Raw genomic sequence first — 22,005 nt, 5'->3', positions numbered from 1 at the left:
TATATTAAAATATTTAGGACGCTCAAGATAGTTGCTATGGAATGTCAAAACGTTTTGCTTATTAAGCTTGAGCATCCTACATTATTTTAACAAGATAAAAAAAGTTATTTTCAGATCTAACTAAATTTTTATATACTCCAGCGAAATCGTTCTTTCTGTGTACCATACTTCAAGCACAATGCTCTTACTTAGTGTATCTACATACATGCGGTATACGAATTCACCGAACGCTGAATGAACACGGACCCTTCAATTTCCCGCTTCGACAATTCGGCGAATTCTTTACGGAATCAAAGCACGTTCGTCAAACAACAGCAAAGGAATCTCGCACCCACTTACAGATTCATAGGAAAGATATTATGCGAAATCACATCTTCATTTCTTTACGAATGTAAATGTATGGTGCGTAATATTCCTTTTGCTCGTTGAAATATCCAGGAAATCTATATATTTTTTGCATTTATTACAATAACCGTAAAGAGAACAAAAAATAATCCCAAGTACAAAATCTACAGTATTTATTAATACTATAAATATGTAGGATAATAAATTATTTTGTAAAGACTTTATTATTAAATTTCCGAAACTGGTTCTAAAAAATATCTATGTACAATATCACTTAACACAGATTATCTCAATAAACGGAATATAACGAATTGCTATTAATCCATTTTGTACGTTAAAGTTAATCTCCATTGTGGTTGAAACTTCAACGCCTCTAACAAATCTGATCGCTTTTGCGGCCAAATTTCATCGACAAACGAGACTTCCTGGATAGGCGAACTAGTTTCATGCGATCACACACAAGCTATCCACATCCATTTAACTACTACCACACAGAGAGGAGGGTACAGGTGAGAAGAGACGGATGGACCAAATCGAACGATCGGAAAAAAATCGGTGGAAAAGGGGAAGAGAGGTCTGGAACAGCGCGAGCAGCGGCAGTCAACGTCGTACAAATTTACGTACAAATTTTCACGTAAAATCCCGTATTGCACGGTACTTTTGAAACGAGGGGCATCAAAACAAGAGAACATACATCTTGCATTTCACACGCGTGATATCGATTCGAACGGTGTTTGGTCGATAGAGCGGAGGCCGATGGAACGATTTAAACGACCTGGATTGGTATTTTTGTTATTTCGCAACTACAAATTTGTATTGGCGAAATAGTTTATTCCCTTTTCCTGCCGTTCTCTTTTTTCCCTCCCATGTGTCAAAATTTCTGCAAAGCCATTGTCACTGTGCACGTATTTCGTTAGGGATCTTGCGATTGAAACTAGCACGTTTGTAATTATTATTTATTTGTCATGATCGAGCAGAGGATAATTTTTGCTTGAATGCGAAAGCGATCGTGAAACGGAGTGTCATTACCGAACGATGGTCGAACGACGTCAGTCATGAGAGAGTCCTTGATCTCATTGCCGCATACTAATGGCTTACCGACAACTGTAATTCTATACGTTTACCGAACGCTTGAAATGCATCGCTCTTACGAATAATGCAACGAAAACGCATTAGGCTTTTAACCAAAATAGAAAATATATCGGAGATATATAAGAAGAAAAAACAAAAACCCATAAGAAAAACTTGTCAAAGAATCTGCTTCTAAATTGATTCTAAAATCTTCTGCACATATATTATCTCACGAATTATACAACTTCGACAACAGAATAATATAAATACACACGAAAATAGAACAGAATTCCTATTGCGTTCCATGCGTTTATTTTTGTATTAAATTTTCAGTTGATGCGCCGATTTGATGGATTGCAAGTGTCATAGAAATAGAAGATTCACGCGATATTCGAGCAGAGTAAAGATGACATGAAATGTTGCGCCTTGTTATATACCGTAATCGGCGCTAGGATATATATCAGTGGTCTCGTCTTCGATCCAAGAATCAACCTCGACGAATTCGGCGACGAAGCTCGGTATGTGACACTTGATAATTGCGGCGTTCCCCCGAAGGACGTGTTCGTCCATCACGTTCACTGCATACCGCTGCCCGACAACTGCAACCAGACACCGATTTCCGGTTTTACCATAAGGCGCACATCTACCACCTGGCAGGACGTGTCGATCATTCGTCGATTGATTATGATTTCGACATCGTACGATTGACAATTTTTTCGATTTATACGATTTATTTAAAAAATAAAAATAGGAATTACGTCATTAATTTCATTTTGAATTAATTTTATTATTATAGATGAGAGGTGTTACGATTGATAAATAATGTACTTAATTGTGTATTTATGTATGAGCTTATTCAACTATCTCGTTTATCTGCTTATTACATAAACGCAGTTTATTACGTAATTTCCAAGTAGATTTTAATCAAATTTATAAGCCGAGAGAAAAAAGGAAGAATTTTATTATTAGAACTAATTTTATTAATTTAAAGTGAATATTATACATTTGTGTTATTTTATACTAAGAAAAGAGGAAGATATTGTGTATTATATTGTATTGGATCGAAGATAAATAGTCAACAAAATAATGTATTAGAAGCTTTAACGAATTCCTATTTGAATGACATGTGCATCATTATCGCAGAACTTGTAGAAATTTTAAGAATATTTTAATGGATAAAACAACTTTAAGAATGTATTAAATAGGTAATCCTTGCAAAAAGTGACTAGAATGTAAAATTTACATTTTCTGTAAAAAATAAATATTATATACATATGAAACAATACAATAAGATCAATATTTATATTTAATAATGTAATTATTAGTTTAAGTGAAAGCTTCCTCATTTTATCTTAATTATTTTTTAAAAACATGTCTATTTTTTAACGAAATAATTTTTTTAAATTGTAATTCGCCGCCTTTTGTACTAATTTAAAATACAATATAAAAAAATCTGTAATTTTTTTTATAATTTTTTTTATTTTATTGAATAATATATGTAACACATCTTTATTTGATTAAAAAAAATGTTTTAGTTTTATTGTGTGTATTATAGAATGTTTAATAAAAATGGAACATAAAAAATAATAAACTTTATCAAAATTTATATTTATCAAAACAGATATTCAACGAACGGTTCAGACATTATTTTCAAACTTGTACATACATAACATAATCATTACGACGGTATTGACTCGATAAATTCCGCTCGACGAGACGAGCATATCGTAATCAGGAATCCTATTCACGTCAACGTCGCGTCTCTTTTCTTTGTGAATTAAAATAAACTCTACTGTCTATGGCAACTGAAGAATATGTTCCTGTCAAAGAGAACAGCTCGCGCAACCGGTCTTGAAATAGACGCGATCGATGTTCAACATTACGATTCGTTATATACGTTCAATAAACAAGTGGCACATCGATGCGCATCGCAACGATATGGAAGATATCTAATCATATTACATGCGCCTTATACATTTCGCACACTTAAACCAACAAACATGATACGTGGTATCATTAAGAGGAAGAGAGAAAATTGTAGAAAGCGCATGCAAGATATCGAATAACCCGATCGATCGATCATCCGTCCGGTGATCTGCGCCTTATTCAAATAAAATTTTACGATCTGCCAGTTTACACAGGGGAACACAATACACAATGCGCAGCGTGCATCCCTTCAGTTTTTTACTACCATATGATTGTGCGTCGGCGACGTAGCTGCCGCCGTTGGAATCGATCCATCCCACCACGTCCACGTGGTCGGCCACGAACGAAGGAACTTGACACTTGAAAATAGCCGCGTTGCCGCGTATCGCAAACTGATCGTAAACCTGAACCTCAAAGTACTGGGCGACCACTGCAAATGAAGCGAGAAAAAACAAGAGTTTGGCGTTTGTTCTGGGTTGCCGAGGATCGCCGGTGCGCTTTGATCGCGCCGATTAAAATTCCAATGAGTCTGGCTGTCTGCAAACTGGCTAGCCGCTGCAGCCAGCCTCCGGTCGTGCTCCTGTCGAGTCCAGCAACATCCGGTGCACGTGGACATCGATCCAGTTAATCCGACTTAATCTAATTGCAAATTAGCACAAATCCGCAGTCCGTCTCTTAATTTCACATAGAAATTCATTCGTGTACATTGTATCGAAGAAGATCAATATGCGGCATGTTTAACGAATAGTTACGTTTTAATTTCATACTCGTATATTCAAATTTAAGTATATCTTAATATTATTTCATAATCACAAACCGAATTTTACACCACTTCTGCTAATAAGATTTATTGTCTTAATCACTCTTGTCTCACGAATTTATTAATAAATAAATTTAATTACTATATGTTTTTGAAATATACAACATATGTTTTGGATAATAATATTCGTTTCCGTAATTAAAAATTAGGTACAGAGAAATGAAATTATGATTTCTCGACAATATGATAAAATTTAACACACACGTTAGTATAACTTTTCGTATACCTTTTCACCTCATTAATTAATATTACATATTACTGTAATGTCCTTAAGCACTGGCTGGCGCAGCCGTAAAGTAAATTCGATTATGTTACCGGGAATAACCCTTCTTCTCTCTTTACTAAAAGTGGATCAAATTACTTGGTCGCGCGCAGGCGTTAATTCGTTTCTCGACCCGATTAATCCGGCTTATCCTAATCCGAGGATCACACCAAACGAGACCACTGCCGGCTGCACACTCTGCCTCTATTCATTTATAGATTGCCGAATCGAAAAGGTAAACTATTCGGGAACCTGCGTTCCATTCCATCGACCATCAACCTTTATTTCAATTATATAATAAAATTCTACCGAACAACGCTAATATGTACAAGACATATACATAGGTACATTACACGAATGAACCGTCTCTACTCATCTGAGACAAATACATTCTAATTTAATTGTGAAATGCTTTATCTTTAAAAGATGGATATGTTATAAAAAATTTTAAGGACACAAGGAAAAAAGATAAAAGAGATGTAAAGTAATAAAGAATTAAGAATTATCTATGTAGAAAGAATAAAATTGCACTATAATATAATTAGGATATTATAATTTAGAAATGATATATATGACAAAAAGTTTATAAATATTATCTCGCCATTTTGTTAACATTGGTTTCGTGCAATCAGTATAAGTACCCTTTTCTTGTTGGCTATTCACGGTATAAGTTGAACCATCCTCATCCTGCCACTCAATCACATCTACAAAATCCGCCACAAAGCTGGGCACGAGGCATTTCAGGGTTGCGGTATTTCCGCGTAAGACAAACTCGTCGATGACCCTCGTCTCGTAGAATTGCTGGACCACTGCAACGCGAGATTCCTCAAAGCTAGTCTTATGGTATATCATATCAAAAAATTTCTTTCACTTTGATGAACGCTACTCGAACCGTATCGAAAAACCATTAAAATTTTGCACAGCTATATTTTTTCATCACATTGAAATTGTTATCCGTCTTCATATCCACCTTTCAGATGATTATTTAACGCCCTTATTCACTCATTACTATTATCTCAGATTACCAAACATCAAAATAGAAAAAAATACAATAAATAATTTTTGCAAATTGTATTTGAATAGAAATATTTGTCATTAAAATAACATTTACAATCAATAGGACAGACTTATGACATTATATCGAAATCTTCTTATTTCAAGGAAAAATTAAATTATATTTATTTCTATAGATATTATTTTGAATTTTTAATATTATAGTTTATCATACATTTTTGTTTATGCATAACTTATTTCCATATACATAGTTATTTATTAATTAACGATGCAAAAGACGAGTTTTCGATGTATTTTATAAGTCAGTTATCAATTATGTTATTTTATTGAAATATATTTCCATATTTTGCAAGATTTTTGCTGTGTATTTCTCACTTCTGACGTCATATTCAGAGATGTAATAGTGTATATATAAATAGGAATTTGAAATACACTTCCAAATGCGATTGTGCACAAGTGCACTGGATTGCAGCAGATTCGAAAGTAAAAGTTGAAACTTGTAACGAGCTGCGAACTGCAACCGACAGCCGCCGGATTGCCTGGAAACGAATGAGAAGAAAGTGCAAGAGCTTGTTTGAGGGTGGGAAATGAGAATAACGGGGAAATAAGAGATAAGAGAGTAGAGAAGCTCTACCCCGCCGACAATAATACACAACATTACGTCGACAACGACCGGCATCATACCGTACTCCTGACCGGCCGTGTAAATCGTCCCGTCGTCGGCCACCCACTGATCCACCTGGACAAACTCGGACACGAAGCTCGGTATTTTGCATTTCATGATCGCGCTGTTAGCTCGGATCACGTACTCGTTTTCGGCCTCGGTAACGTAGAACTGCGAAACCACTGCCGGCAATGTATTAACTCTCTGAGACACGGTGAAAAATAAATCGTTTCTTCGAAGAAATTTGACAATTTAATTATTAGTTATATAATGATGAAATCTATACGATTAATTTATACCACTTTATATGATCATTCAGTTAAATCAATTATTAAAAAAATTTTTTTAATATTTTTTGCCATTTTTTAACAAAAAATGTCTTATTATACATCATAAAACTCCTTTTGTGTGCATTCTTATAAAAATATATGCTTCAAAGAGTTAAATAGACGGATCGACGGAAAATAAAATTATTGTACATGAATAATAGGATCGTAAGAAAAACAAATACTTGGGTTAACAACGTTAGTAAACATAAATAAGCGACAAATATTTTCCACAGCAAATTGTAAATACAATATACGCATATATGAATTAGGTTGCAAAGTAAAAAGTTCAAGTAAAATTAAATGCATTTGTAATGGCTAATTGATTTTACTAGAAATCTAAAAAAGTTGTCAATATTCAAAAATAAAAATAAGTTGTCAATATTCTTAATTTATAAATTATTTTTTTAATTAAAAAACAAGTTAAGTTATTGCAAATTCCAGAGTCCTACTGTAAATTCTTGAGTTATTTATTTTACATAAGTATACTTTTCTATTAAAATTAACAATAAACATCCTAATCCATATACAATTTTTGGTGGATGGTTAAAATAATTAAAGGCCGCCCAATGGAATTTGTAGTACCCTGTGCGACCGTAAGATCTGCCGGTAGATAGACCTCGCCATCTTCGCGAATCCATGCCTCAACAGTAACAAATTCTGCGATGTAACTAGGGATGCTGCATTTTAATATCGCGCTGTTTCCCCTTATAACGTATTCGGTCAAAATCTCCGGATTGTAAGGCTGAGTGACGACTATATATGGGGGATACATGTTAAAATAAGTACATGTTCAATTTAATCAATAAGAAAGGTCGCAATGTTTAAAAATAGCTCCCATTGTGTGTAGAACAGAGTACATATATGTTTATCGCTTTTAATCTTTCATATTATTTAGATGAAAAATACGTTTTTTCAGTTTTTTGCAAATAAATTGCAAGAAAGAAGATATAATTAGACATTTATAAACAAGAAAGTTTAAACTTTTTAGAAAAATATTTAAATCAAGAAACAATATTTTTATTAAAATAAAAATTAATTAAAACTATAGGAATAATTTGAAAATTTTCTGTACCATGAATATTTTTATATATCGAGAAAATAGTGTACCGAGAAAATAGTACCGAGAAAATAGTAAATTTTCTGTACCATGGATATTTTTGTATATCGAGAAAATAATGCGAAACAAGCTATGATAATGCAGTCGTAAATCAAATTCCAAGAAAGTATCGCTTCTATTCTCTCGCATTTCACACATTATCTTATATTGTTAAAATATGCTTACTGGATCCTGATATTACACCATGCTGGAACGAGAATTTAAGAACTTTCCCTACGCAACTTCTCGAACTTAGCTACACTCACGTTCGTTGACACGGTGTCGGCTTATTTTCTTAGGCCTATCGTAATTCGCGGCGTGAGAGCCACCGGATGGTTCATTAACTCTCACGTATATATATGCTGCCGCCGCCGTTCAGTCGCCGTCAGATCAGACCGCGTGGCCGGCGGAAACGAATCGTTACCACGTGCCACTTTGAACTTTGACAAAGTTGGGCGAGGGGACAGGGTGTCTGAGTAGCAGGGAGAGACAGGGGTGATACAACCGGAAAGAGAATTTCCTCGCTCTGCGTACTCATCGTATGTACTTATTAACTGACGTGCTTATCAGTCGTACAAATTGTACAGCGCTTACACACATACTATAAATTAATCAAGATTCATCAAAATGATTTAATATAATAGATATTAGTATATATATAATTAAAATGAAATATTCAGAATATCACGGGTATGCTAATAATTGCTTCAAAGTAAATAGAATAATTTATCAATTATAATAAATACGAGAAACGCCAATTACGGTCAAAGATATTAGACTAATACATGTATATGTATTATAAATAAATTTTTATCTCAGAAATATGATTGCACGTCGATTAAAATAATTTATCCAGCCTCGAGCGCAAATATATTTTTATAAAAATTTAATAAAAACATCAACAAAACCTATATCGTATAAATATATTTCTTTTTATCAAAGAAGATTATATATAGTGATCATAATAAAAATTACTTAAAATCATTTTTTCTTTCGACATCATAGTAATTTAGCAATCGCATAAGTTCTCAACTTTTCATATACATATCGGCTTTAGCAATGGCCGCATTCAGCAGAATATTTATCTTACAACTGTTAGAAATTCTCTTCGCATTAATTGGATTATACTTTTAGATCTAAAAAAATAGTTCTCTCTTAGTAAAGAAAGCTTCAAACAAATGTTAAATAAATATTCTATGTTACTAAATAAATATTCATTATAACTGATATCAGTTTTCTTCAATTATAATAGATAAATGAAGAGAGAAATAGGAGAAAATAAATATCTTTCCAGCGTATCATCCCCTTCAGGATTCTGCTCTAGAATGAATGACAAGAGAAAAATGCGCTAGATGCAGAAAAAAAACATGTATGTACGTTCATCATACCATAATCAGTGGACGGTCTGAAGGTCGAACCATCGCTTCCCACCCACGATTCGACCGACACAAATTCGGCGACAAAGCTCGGTATGGTGCATTTTAAAATAGCCGCATTTCCACGTATCACGTATTCCGATACAACTTCCGCCTCATAATACTGAGTCACGACTGCAAAAGATAATGGCGTATTATAATAGCGCATTGTGTGGCTATACATCACACATCGCGTGCTTTCGAACATCGCGTTACGTTGCTGCATGCCTAATCAAAAAGAAACACTTTTCTCGGTTCAGAACGCTGCATAACATTCTTTAATTATTATCATAACGTACACATCGCTGTAGACAATGCTTTGTTACATATGTTTGCTCAATTATTCCTTAGAACGAAACACATTTCTCTGGAGAAAATTAGGTGATTACTATCAAAGAGATTACAACATTAGAGTTGCACTCCAGCAGCTAGTATTATACAATTTGATCCTATGCTCCTCTATATAATTATGGAAACTGGTTCTTAGATAGTAGGTAGGAGCTTCGCGGATTCGATCTACCCGAGAAATCAGTTACGTAGTCTTAAATAAAATCAAACTCGTTTCTGTACTCGTGTCCTAATCATTATTTAAATACAGATTAGTGAGTTTGATATTAAAAATTATTCTTAGATTAGTTATTTTTCAATTAATTTGAATAAAATATTAGTGAGTTTTTACGATACATAATGTACGATCAGAAAAATGAAAAAAAATATATCACGTTTTCCGAACGCGACATCGACGACGTTGACCAATACATCATTTGCTGCCCACGCAGGTTCCGACTTCCCGAATTTCCTAAAAGTTTCGGACTGTACCGTTATCCTGATCCGGATCAAAAGAATTCCCCTGATCGTCCTGCCAGCCAATAACCTGAACGAATTCTGCAACGAAGCTCGGTATACTGCACTTGAGAATGGCCGCGTTGCCGCGTATTACGTACTCATTGTTGACCTCAGACTGATAATACTGATGTACCACTGCAATAAATGATCAACATAATCTATGCCAGCCCGATTTGTCTACTGAGTATAACGATAACGTCCACTCGTGTCGGTTTTATTTTCATAACGATTGGAAATACATTCAACAGAATATCGTATTCTGTAATCGCTTCAAGTTGCTCGACTCTTTAACATATTATCTTTACACGGTACGAGATATACATTCATAAAAAGTTTTTTTTCAAATATAAATTAATTTTCGAAAACCGAATGAAATGTCGACGACGTTGACGGCAGCTTTGGGCGATATGTTTCGCCATTGCTCCGCGAGCAGAATTATTGTCGCATCTTATGATTGATTTTATATGCGTGCATTGTGTATATGTACATACATACACTATAGATACTTCGATACAACATTCTAAAAAAAGTTTTAAATAAAACTATAACAATTTCTCTCGCGCTCTTATAAAATTAATTTAATTATAATTACAAGGACAATTATTTCGTAATTAATGCACTAACTGCTTTTGTATTTTTATAAAATACTAGATAATGCAATAATGAGACATATTAATGTTATGCACAATTAAAAAATAATTTAAAATACTATAAAAATTCTCGTTATTATTTCTATTGTTATTATGATCAATTATTGTGTTGTTATTATTAATTTTTAGAACACAGAAAAGGGAACAGACTGAAGATAAATATTATTAAACGTACTGACGGATTTAAAATACATAGACGGCGCGTCAGAAGTGAATACTCCGGATTTAATAGAAAAATGAGAGAGATAGCTGACAATGGTCAAATACCCGATCGTTTCAGATAACACATTAGATATATCGTATTGGATATAACGTTAACGAGATGAATGTGACGATGCATACACATATATATGTATATATAAAATATATACACGTATTGACCGTGGAAAGTGAACGACCCATATACTTTCGCGTCGCAACACTCGTCGCAACGTTCCAAATGGATTTGCATTTTGTTACCGTGGCAATTGAGATCAATATACGAGAAGCGGCCGAGTCACACGGATGGTGTCAGTCACTCAACCGAACGACACGATGCATTTGTGCCCTCGAACTGGAATATATGACCGGACAATAACGACATTATTTCTTAATTGTCTCTGTGCGAGAGGGCGTAACTGAATTGGGAAATTGTGTCGGCAAAATTTCGGTGCGACTCAGAATAAAAAGTTAAATAAAAATATTAAATATATCTTTTTTTTAAATGCGTTTATAAATGTGAATTTTGTATTTATAAAATTTTAGATATTTTCTAAATAAAATCAGAAAATCCACGATTTTTAATTTTATATCAATATAAATCAAAATGCGACAAAATTTTCTGCTCGCCTGGAGGTAAGGAGATCGGTTGATTCAGTTCATAAATCCTAATTCTGTTTATACCAAAATCATCGCCAGGCACGAATTCCTCTCCCTGATCCGTATGCCAGGATAGGACTTTGACGAAATCAGCGACGAAAGAAGGAACGACACATTTCAAAATGGCACTGTTCCCACGGATCGCGTATTCTTTATTGACGTCGGTGTCGTAATACTGCGCCACCACTATAATTTCGTATACATAATAACATTTTTACAGTACGTCGGGAATTATTTTGCTCCAGCCTCAACAGCTCTAAGAAAATATGAATATTTTTTGTAAAAATACTTTAAAATAAATATTTTTCTTTTAAATTTATTTTCTCTACTATATTAATATATTAATATTTACAAAATATTTGTCACTTATATGTAATATTTTTAACAATTATAATAATAATATAGCATTTTTAAATAATTATTGTTACTTATTGTTATTTATATTTATCTAAAAAATTCTTTTTAGAAATCTGTAAAAAATGAATTATATTTAACCGGTAAAAGATAAGAATGCAACTAGAAACTGTGTTGCGGTCGATAAAGCACATTGACGTCAGATTTAATGACATCACTATATGATTCAGAAGCATTTTTAGTTTTGCACGAACAGTACGATAACATCATTTAAAATTGGATTACATTGATTATGCAAAGAGCAATTTTCTAATTACTTGCGAGCAGATTGAGACTGGAGGAATCGAATATATTTTTTGTATAAACGGCGGCGGCAGATTGTAATGTACTTAAGAGCAATATCTAGCATCAAACTTTTATATCATCTCACTGACACCGATATCTTTTACCGAATTGGAATTTTTTCAAAAGACCTCGGATATAATGTAGAAGAAATAAGCACGAAAAATCGTGCTTTTACACACTGAAAAAAATTAATTTTTATATTTCCTAAAAAAATATTTAGCCATCTTATTAAAAAAAATTCCATATATTTCCACAAAAATATATAATTTTAATTTTAAATGTATGGTATTTATTCGCAAAATTAATTCGAACTTTTAAATAAGAACTTCTAGCGCTTACATTAAAATGTTACAATGTCTAATAAAACTTTTACCTTAAAAATAATTTTAATATTTTTTTTGCCAAACAAAAATAAATGTTAAAAATTCAAATTTATTTCCGTCTTCTTTATAATTTTAATTATATTTTATTAACTAATACATACATTCATTTTGATTAAATGCAAAGAAAGCTAAGTTTTTATCAGAAATCGATTTCAATTTCGAATTTATTTAAGTTTAAATTTAAAGGCGCTCTATATTTCTCTTGATCATTTTATATAAAACTCTATATATATAGAGATGGCTAAACCATATATGCCTAATGAATACATGTAAAGATTGACACTTACCGGCTCTCACGTTGACATCACGGCTGTGTACCGAACCTGCAGGGGAACGTGCTAAACAGGTGTAGACTTGAGCGTGAACTTCCTGACGGTAATCTTCAGCACGGAAAGGAGGGAACACCAAATTTCCGTTCGGCATAACCTACAAAGGGCCAATAACTATAGAATATAGAAACTAAATTAGTATAATAACACATGCAGCAAGCTTGGAAATAATTAAAGCGTCCTTCACGATTACGTGAATGAATGAATGTGGGATGGCATAGGCGTTTAATAATTCCATTCACATACTGCAGATAGATATTTAATATGGGAACAACTAGTAATTGGCAGCTATTTAGACGAATAGTTCATCGTCCTACACTGCCTACATATATAAGAAAAAACTAATTTTCGATCTTATAGACTAGAGTTAGCTAACAAAAAAACTTCTCCACTTGATCACTCTGATTTCGGAATAAAACTCCGATTTTGATTTCACCTATATAGATAGAAAAGGATGAAATAAAGGAATTGAAATTTATAAATACGAGTAAATTTGGGCACATACAATGTTAAATATACATCTCATACAATCAAATTATATTTTGTTCATACAAAAATTCAGGGGATCAAAAAAGATCAAACTTTCGAAAGTTTGCACTATAAAGAAAATACAGTATAAAACTGTACATTAATTACTCTGTATGCTAATTGTGATGATCTGTGGTATTTATATTGCATTTTTTTAGTTATATACTTTCTCCTACATTTTTAATTAAGAATATTCGTTTTGCTAATGTTAATAGAATAGAATAACAAATGCTGTATGAGAGCGCATTTATTTTAAAACAGTTTGATACACTTCTAAAGAATCATGAATTTCTCTCGATATTGGTTTCGATACTATAATAATTTAATTGTAAATTGTAAGTGACATTTTAATTACAAAAACAAATTAAAACTTGACACAATACCTGTCTCAATCCAGGAACATCTCCTACAGCAGTATTTCCATCAGAACGAACCCAGATGATATCCGGTTGTGGATTTCCTCTTGCTTGACATTCTACGACGGCTCCAGTTCCATTTGAGAAATCAATCCGGTTTGGAGGTTCCTTGACAAACACCGGTCCCATAGATGCATCTTCGGCAGAGATAACTGCAAGCACAATGCAAAAAGTTCTTATAATCACGTACGAGCACTTATATTGCTTAACTTATTTCGAACATATGCAATTTGGAATTAAATTTTCTAAATTTCTGCATTGAAACTATAACTAGAGTTGAGACTTGTTAATTCGATTAACCCTTAGTACACACGATTAGAGTGTTCGTATTCTCTTCTTTTCCTCGTGTTTGCGCCGTTATGTGTGCAAAGAAATGTCTCGCAATGCCAACGGACACTTGTACAAAATAACTCTGTTCTTTATTACAGCCAAACAGATCCAAAACTTATGAAAACGATAATGCTCGGTTCGAACTTGTACAGACAGACAGTAACGTTCACTCTCGCAGTGCGCAAGTCATGAGAGTAGAGGGGATAAAGCGCTGTCGGAGCGCCGCAAAACTAAACTTAGCACGGAAAAACTGATAGGCGCTGCACGCAACCAAGAGCGGGATCTTTGATATTAAAAGTAGCTAATAAAAATGTACAAAACCCTATAGATACGCAAACACCTCGAAATATTAAAAATGTCTAGCTAAATAACGATCTGTATTCTTTTTTTAAAAAAAAGTTTTGGTATCTAGAACAAGTTTTGTGTGTCGTCAACTTCCTGTATATCCTCCAAGGAGAACGTTTCGAAAATTCATCTCAGGACACAAAAGATCCATCATGTGTAGAGAGTAACATTTTTTGTTACTGAAAATTTTTTTTAATTAATTCTTATTTATATTAAAAAAGTTTCACTTTTAAACTATTAAAAAATTAAAAATAAAACAATTTGCGTTAAACATTATAAATATTTTAAAAATATAATAAATATTTAAAAAATTTAAAAATATTTAAATAAAAATTCAAAAATATAAGTTTTTCTAATTAGTTGTAACTTTTTGTAATACAATATTAATGATAAAATGTTTAAAATATAAATGCAATTTAATATATATATCCATTTAGACACTATAAAAAATATCATTTTTTAGTTACTTCAACAACTAAATGTTTGGATAATTGATAATTAAACTGTTTTTTTTCTTTTTAATAGTTTAAAATGATAACTTTAAGATATTAAAATAAAACATATTTTTTCTTTAAACATTTTTGTTTCAGTGTTTTGCATTTTTATATGAAAAAGTACATTTTTCTTGCAATTAATTATTACATTTATATATAATTTTTCATAAACATACAACTTTACAAGAATTTTCTAAAGATATCAAAGTATATGTAAAAATGTATTTGATATTTTTAAATACTTGTTTTTTACTTTTATATACTTGTAAAAAAATTAACTTAAGATACAACAGACCTATCGCATATAAATTTGCCAAAAACTATCATGTTTATTGTAAAGTTGAAGTGTACCTTTTCGAGACGAATGACTAATTTTTCAGGAATTATTTTTGAAAATTGTAAACGACAAGTCACGACTTCTTTATAAGGTTTAAAGTGATTTCTTTGTAAGGATAATGGAGCTAATTTAGTATAAAGACTGCAACGGAGTTTTCATTGCGAAAAAGAAATGTTTCGTGGACAGAACGAAATGTAAGGGACGCTTAATAGCTTGTGGGAACATTAGCACGAAACCAATTAATTAAGAGTGTCACGAGCGACGAGACGTTTTGTCTCGTGTCTTCGGGTTTCGCTTATCATTTGTTTCAACCAGGATATGCGACACCCACATTCAATTGGCGCGTTGCCAATTGCAGCAAACAACAGGTTGTCAAGTCTGTTATTGAATAATATGCGATCAACGTCACGTGACCATAAGGGAGACGACAATGCGTGATTCCTTTTCCGTCATGGCAAGCTGCGCTCTTCGACTGTCAGTAACATTGGTAGCGACAAGTTATAGCCATCGATGGCAACTTAAGTACCATTGACTGTAAATTTATTGCAAATGCATGATTTGCACGTTCCATATTTCATAAGAAACAAAAGAATCACAAACAGTTTCTGTGCAATTCTTTTTCGATACAATGTGTATATCTACTATAAGCGGCGGTTGTGCATATAATTGAACGGTGTGTTTCTCATAAATACCAATTAAATTCATTTTTTAATCTGAGTTATAGTGCCAAATCGTTATTTAACGTCATATTGTAAATGATTTTATTCCAGCAAGAATAAAATGACGGAAAATATAGGAATTTAACATTTGCAAAAGATATTTTATTAAGAGCAATTTATAAATAAATTTTGTAAATAAAAAGTGAAATCATTACATTATTTAAATAATATTTCCTCTTTACCTTTAATATTGTTCATCATATATCATGTTCATTAATATCATACATCATTATTGATGTTATTATAGAGAAAGATAGATGTAAAATATTGGCACAGTTGGTACTTTTCTTATTTAGATGGTTTATTCAGGTACAACAATTTTGTTCTAACTTATTATTGTAAAATATTATGTTAAAATAAGTTTGTAGCTTTAAAACTTTGTTCTGTCTACCTATTATATGTTCTTATCTATCTACCTATTATATGTTCGAAAAAAAATTATATTTATACAATAAACGGTTTTTGAAGATCATAAATTTGTTGTTTCCTAAAAATTTAAATTTTTGGACTTGTTTGGTTTTCATGAAAGATTTCACGTAGCACATCCTATGGACATTTTGAAAACGTTTTTAGGAGGACGTCTATTAGAAGTTTGTATAGATATATCTTTTAATTATTATTTATAATTTGTTGAATTAACAAAAAGATCTATTATTCGATTTATTAATTCTTCTATGAAATTGCAATCTTTGTAGCAGCATGAAGATACAAATATTCAGCTAGTCGTTCCTTCCTGCAAAAGGTGCTTAAAGTTTATGTAGGAGTATATCGTACTACACAATTTTCGCACACGTAACCACCTACTACTGATTCACCGCGACAGCGATCGCGGCGAAACGAGAGTGTATGAACCCGGCGTAGTATAAAATCAAGTTACGAAGAACCGGTTGGCGAAGCGTGCGCCGTTGGAGCAAGCAGGCAGGATACATATATAGGTATAAAGGACAGGTGTTCCGAATTTTTGTCGTGGATACGCGCCTTCTGCTGTAGGCGGACCTCGCATAACTACAGTTCTATGTCGCTTATTCTTGTCCTCCTCCAGCTTTCATTTCACTCGCGTGTTGACGGTTACAAAATTTCTCAAGTAATTTGCATTAAATTGAAGCAGATAACACGAAACGTCAACTTTTTACTTTTTTTCTAAATGCAAGATGTAACTTACATTTTTGTTTTTATTTCGTCACTACGAAAAAGTATTCTCTCCCATAAACTTAGATATGTTTATGAATACTTTAACAAAACCATTTCTTAGTGAAGAAACAAAAATAAAAATGTAAATTATATTTTGTACTCATAAAAAAAAGTAATAAGTACTTAAATAAGTAATACCATAAATAAACTAGATATGTCAAGACTTGGATTTTATGGGACCATCAAAATAATTATGTAGGATGTTCAAGATTGTTGCTGGAATGCCAAAATTTTTTGCAATATTGTTCATTATGTTTAATCTTGGCAAAAATAAAAATCAGAGCATAAATCGAATGTAAGGAGAAAATTACAGAATACGGTAAACAAAAATGTAAAAGAAACATAAATGTTTCTTTACATTTTGTTGTCTCAATTTTCTTCTCTTAACTTTGTTTACACTTCTGTTACTCTCCCCTTATACTTATTGCACTCATACACTACAATTTTTATTTTCACCAAGCAAGCATTCTACGTAATTATTTTGATATTTAGCAAAATTATTCAGAGTTATAATATTTATATCTACTTAAATTTTTAGATATATATACTTTAACAAAATTATCCTATCCGTGTTTCTTTCCTTCAAGCTTCATCGCAGATATCCTCTTTTCCCTCATCACTTTTCCCTTCTCTTAAATCTTCGCATGTTGACAGTTACAATGGCGTCACCGAAAGAGTTAAAAGGATTATACCAACGCAACCGTAAGGGCATTACAATGATTAACTAGGTGCGTACGGCAATGGTGATTGTGCATTTACGTCCAAGGGTTACATTATTTATACGTTCTGCGCGGCACGTGCACGTGCACGGTGCAACAATGGCTCAGAGCATTGTTGCGGCTGTACAAACGTGGTGGCGGATGCGGTACGTTGCACGAGTAGATATCGATCGCCGAAGTGTGCGGTATGTAAAACTTTTTTTCCGAAATTAAACTCTTACGCATCAATGAAAGACAAGATTCTTCCAAGTCGAGAACCGCTCTGTTATCTATATATAGCGATAGCTTTGAAACGTCCGGACACGCTGCATCGAATATATTTCCAGCGTGAACACACGCGCACGCGTATCGCCACACGTGTGACTCACGTGTGTGTTCATCTGCTCGCACGTTTGTGTGTATGTGTGCGTATGTAAGCGTAAAATTCTGTGACGTGCATAATAAAAAGAAATGTTAAGTCGGTTTGAACCATAAGTCGACGAAGGTGTCGAAAAAACGAACCGACTGAATAGACTTTCGAAATTTTTGATTTAATTTTTCATTAATCGAGAATTAACATTTTTTTAATAAACCCTTATGCTTGCACCTAATATCTTTATTTTAAAACTACTATACATTCTGCAAAGTCAAATTGTTTTGTTTTTTCAAGATAACTTTTTTAATTGTTTAATTATCATTTAATTAAATAAAAGAATAATTTAACTTTAATTTTAATCTTAATTTAACTTAAACTAAAATTTAAATTTAATAATTCAAAGGAATAATTATTTTATAATATTTTATAATATAATAATTTAAACAAGTCCAAAAACGATATCTTCTTATTGACTCTCAAATTCCAAACGAATCCAGTAAAATTTTCCTATAATTAGGAGGCGAATGAGAATGCCACGTTGTTGTTAGTACGTTCAATCAAAAAACTTGGATATATTAAATCCTTTTATTGAAAAATACAGAGAGTTTAGTACGTTTCGACTCTTTTTTAAGTCATCCTCAGCTAATAATAATTTAACTTAATTCTTATCATATTGATCTCATAAATTCTGTAATATTTTTTAGTTGTTTCTCAAGAGATCTCAGAAATAATAATCAGAATCTCTAAAATTATTATTAAAATTATATTTTATTAACGCACATTAGTGCGAGAGGGTGAACTACAACATTTATGCGTAGGTAGAGGAAGTCTGAAGAAATTCTTAAACCTCTTTCAGGTCATATACGGCTTCTATAAGTACGTCTATTTCTGTTACTTCCTGTGAGATATCAAAATATGTTCCTAAGTCTCACTTCCTCAAATTTAAAGTGTTGACAATACATTTAATTTAGTTTTAATATTACTTCCAAAGCGATTTAAATTCAACAAAATACCGTGAAACTACATAGAATTACGAATATAGAATATAATTTCCGCCATTCGTGTATTTGATATTTATAATATCGACAAGTTTATAATTAGCATCGTTTGCCTCAATTGTATTGAAATCCAGGATGTCTCATATATAGTTTCACAAATTTTTAATAAAACTAAGTCATTATGAACTTTATTCTATGTTAACTATCAATGAAATATGTATGATCCTTTTTCATATGTAATTATCATCCGAAACTTAAAGCTCAATTGGAAGCATCGTGAATACTCCAATGTTATGCTCATTTTCATTAATAAATGAATAGTAACGCAGATTCCGCATACATAATAGGCGGATTCACCTGGTGACGAGCATTCGCAAATGTAATTCTTCCTGAAGTATGATGTGAGCCTGCATTCTGGGAACAGCAGCTGTTCCTTTCCCTCCCGATCTCTTTGTCCCCTTCATCTTAGTCTCTCCTCCGACAGCTGCACTTCGAGATCCGCTCGAATCTATACCCCAGGACCTTTCACAATCCCAACTAACCGTCTGTTCAGTTCAAAATGCGGACACGAAATTATGCCAGGAAAAAAGCAACAGCATGAACAGTTATAACGAATCACAACAAATGGAACTAAAATTGCTTAATTTTAGTGATTGGATATTTCAAAATTGCGCGGCAACTTTATATAGATTATTAATGGAATGTTTACAATGTCAACCATTCAGTTATGTGTTAGCCTTTATATTATATTAAAAAATCCTATATAATGATTATAGAGTAACAATTTCTATTTATAGAAATACCCTATACTTCTATATTTTGTTATCAGATTTAAATTTGTGTGTACATATAATTATACATTAATATAAGTGAAAAAATCAATTTTTTTAATTTTGGCAATTTTATTCTATCTTGCTAGGAATTGATTAAAGCTTTGTGCTAATTTTGTCTCAATATGCTGATGAATCAATATCCAAAGGTATTTAGTGTCAAGTATCATATTTGATCCGTGTATTGTAAAGAACAGAATGCCGTGTCAGCTGACGAACTTTGATAAGTTAAGATGCATACTTTACAAAATTACAATGGCGCATTGAAATGTATATCAGATTCGTAATTTATGGAAGTGGTATTACAAATAATTCTAAAAAACATTAGGAACCACGTTGCAATATACAATGCACAATAACAAAATTCTTAGAAACCTGCAGCTTTATGATAAACAAAAATTTTAACTTTTAATGAAAATTCAGTTTGTTCTCGATCTTTCAATTAATTTTTATATGTAATTCTACTTCTAATATGTTATACATTAAGAATATCATTTTGATGTTAGATCATTATTGTTACTGACCTAAAAAATTTTTGTCTTTATTCTATAATGTATTATTATAATTGCATAATTCTGTAGTGCCTAATTCTTCTGTTTAACGCACAAAGTCGTGGCTTGTCCTTCTTACATATGTAAACTTTTTTCCGATTTTTCGCGCGCATTGCCTGACTCTCATGCGTCAATGCTTCTCCGTAATTATCGTCGAGTCATGCCGAGAAACGCGAAGTGAATGAGATCTTTTCGTATGAAGTTGACTCACCCGTTGTCAATGTCAGAATAACAGCTAGCAGTAACATAGTGGCGATGTGGATGGGTTTCTTATACCCTCCGCCTGGAGGATCTCGCCACATCCTTATTGTGACTCTTCCGAGTGCACTGATTTTCACCTGATTTCACATAAAATACACTGAATGAACGATATGCAGTATGCGCACCACACTTATAGTAAGATTATCGCCGATGGTCTTCCTCGATAATAGATATTCCAATAATTATCAATTATATATTTTGAGACACATTTAACTATTTTATTTTATGAGTTGAAGTCTTGACAGATAAATACGAAAAAACTCTTGCTTATTATATTAGTTCAAAGTAATAATAAGCAGAATTGATCAGTAACTGTTGAAAATACAATCACTTTCAACGTGTGTGACAGTTTAGCATGCATTAAACAATTTGCGTAATTGATAAATGAAATTAATCGTTCTCTGCTGATAAAACTTGATTAGATTAGACGAGAAGATTGGCACCTTGTGGACCCCGATTAGTCGGTCATAATAGTAATAAACATATCTAATACATAAATCAATTTTGATTAAGTGATTATTAAAAGATTTAGAATTAAGATTTTGAAAATACTCTGGTACGTCTGGCACACGCTAGCATGGAAATAAAATTGTTGCATAGTAAATGTAGTTATTTTTACATGATAGTTTCTGCAAGAAACTTTATAAATAATTATTAAATTTTTGTAAATTCCGTTTATATGATAATGATTGAAGAAGCTGACACTATTATAAATAACTATTTTCTAACATAGCAAGAAAAGAAAAATTTATTAATATGCATCACAATAGAAGAAAAAATTATTGACAAAGTTGAAAAGTTCGACTTATTAAAAAAATCAACTGACACTTTACTTTTAAAACTTTGAGGAAAAATTCAAGAATTCGAAGAATTAATTTTAACACTCAGAGAAGATCTCTGGATCAAATTTTCTGAAATAATCATCACAACACTCAGGACACTGCATGTAAACGTTCATCAATTTTGAAAGAATAGCGTATCGCTTGATAAACTGAGAATATTTCCTACAATCCCTATTCTTCTAACAACAACAACAACCCGCGGCCGTAAGAATAGGCGATTAAAGTAGCGAGAAAAATTCTGAAAAGCATGAATCCTCTTTGACATCCGTTGGTCCGCGATAATCCGCAGAACGCGAAAGAGCTATCTCGCTGCGGAACGGAGTGAAGGTGCACGTGCTGAATCGCTGATAGCAAGGGTTACGGTTGAAGAACAGCGGGTGAG

The 22,005-nt window shown here is 32.4% G+C and overlaps 1 protein-coding gene across 1 annotated transcript in view; it reads right to left on the bottom strand.

The window, feature by feature from the left end:
- The window catches only part of Dscam1 (Down syndrome cell adhesion molecule 1), a 79,101-nt gene that overhangs the window by 55,859 nt on the left and 1,237 nt on the right, over window positions 1-22,005 (bottom strand). The window contains exons 2-8 of the mRNA XM_018539306.1: window positions 20,732-20,858; window positions 13,619-13,803; window positions 12,666-12,804; window positions 6,123-6,284; window positions 5,066-5,233; window positions 3,608-3,772; window positions 1,854-2,015 (exon numbers count right to left, since the gene is read on the bottom strand). Coding sequence (XP_018394808.1) covers window positions 1,854-2,015; window positions 3,608-3,772; window positions 5,066-5,233; window positions 6,123-6,284; window positions 12,666-12,804; window positions 13,619-13,803; window positions 20,732-20,822 — 1,072 coding nt within the window. The 5' untranslated portion in view covers window positions 20,823-20,858. The remainder of the gene's footprint in view (window positions 1-1,853; window positions 2,016-3,607; window positions 3,773-5,065; window positions 5,234-6,122; window positions 6,285-12,665; window positions 12,805-13,618; window positions 13,804-20,731; window positions 20,859-22,005) is intronic.

Source organism: Cyphomyrmex costatus, unplaced genomic scaffold (assembly GCF_001594065.2).
Source record: "Cyphomyrmex costatus isolate MS0001 unplaced genomic scaffold, Ccosl1.0 scaffold21, whole genome shotgun sequence".
In the NCBI taxonomy this organism is placed as follows: domain Eukaryota; kingdom Metazoa; phylum Arthropoda; class Insecta; order Hymenoptera; family Formicidae; genus Cyphomyrmex; species Cyphomyrmex costatus.
Note: the sequence above shows the minus strand (reverse complement) of the source record. Positions and strands in the feature narration are given on the sequence as shown.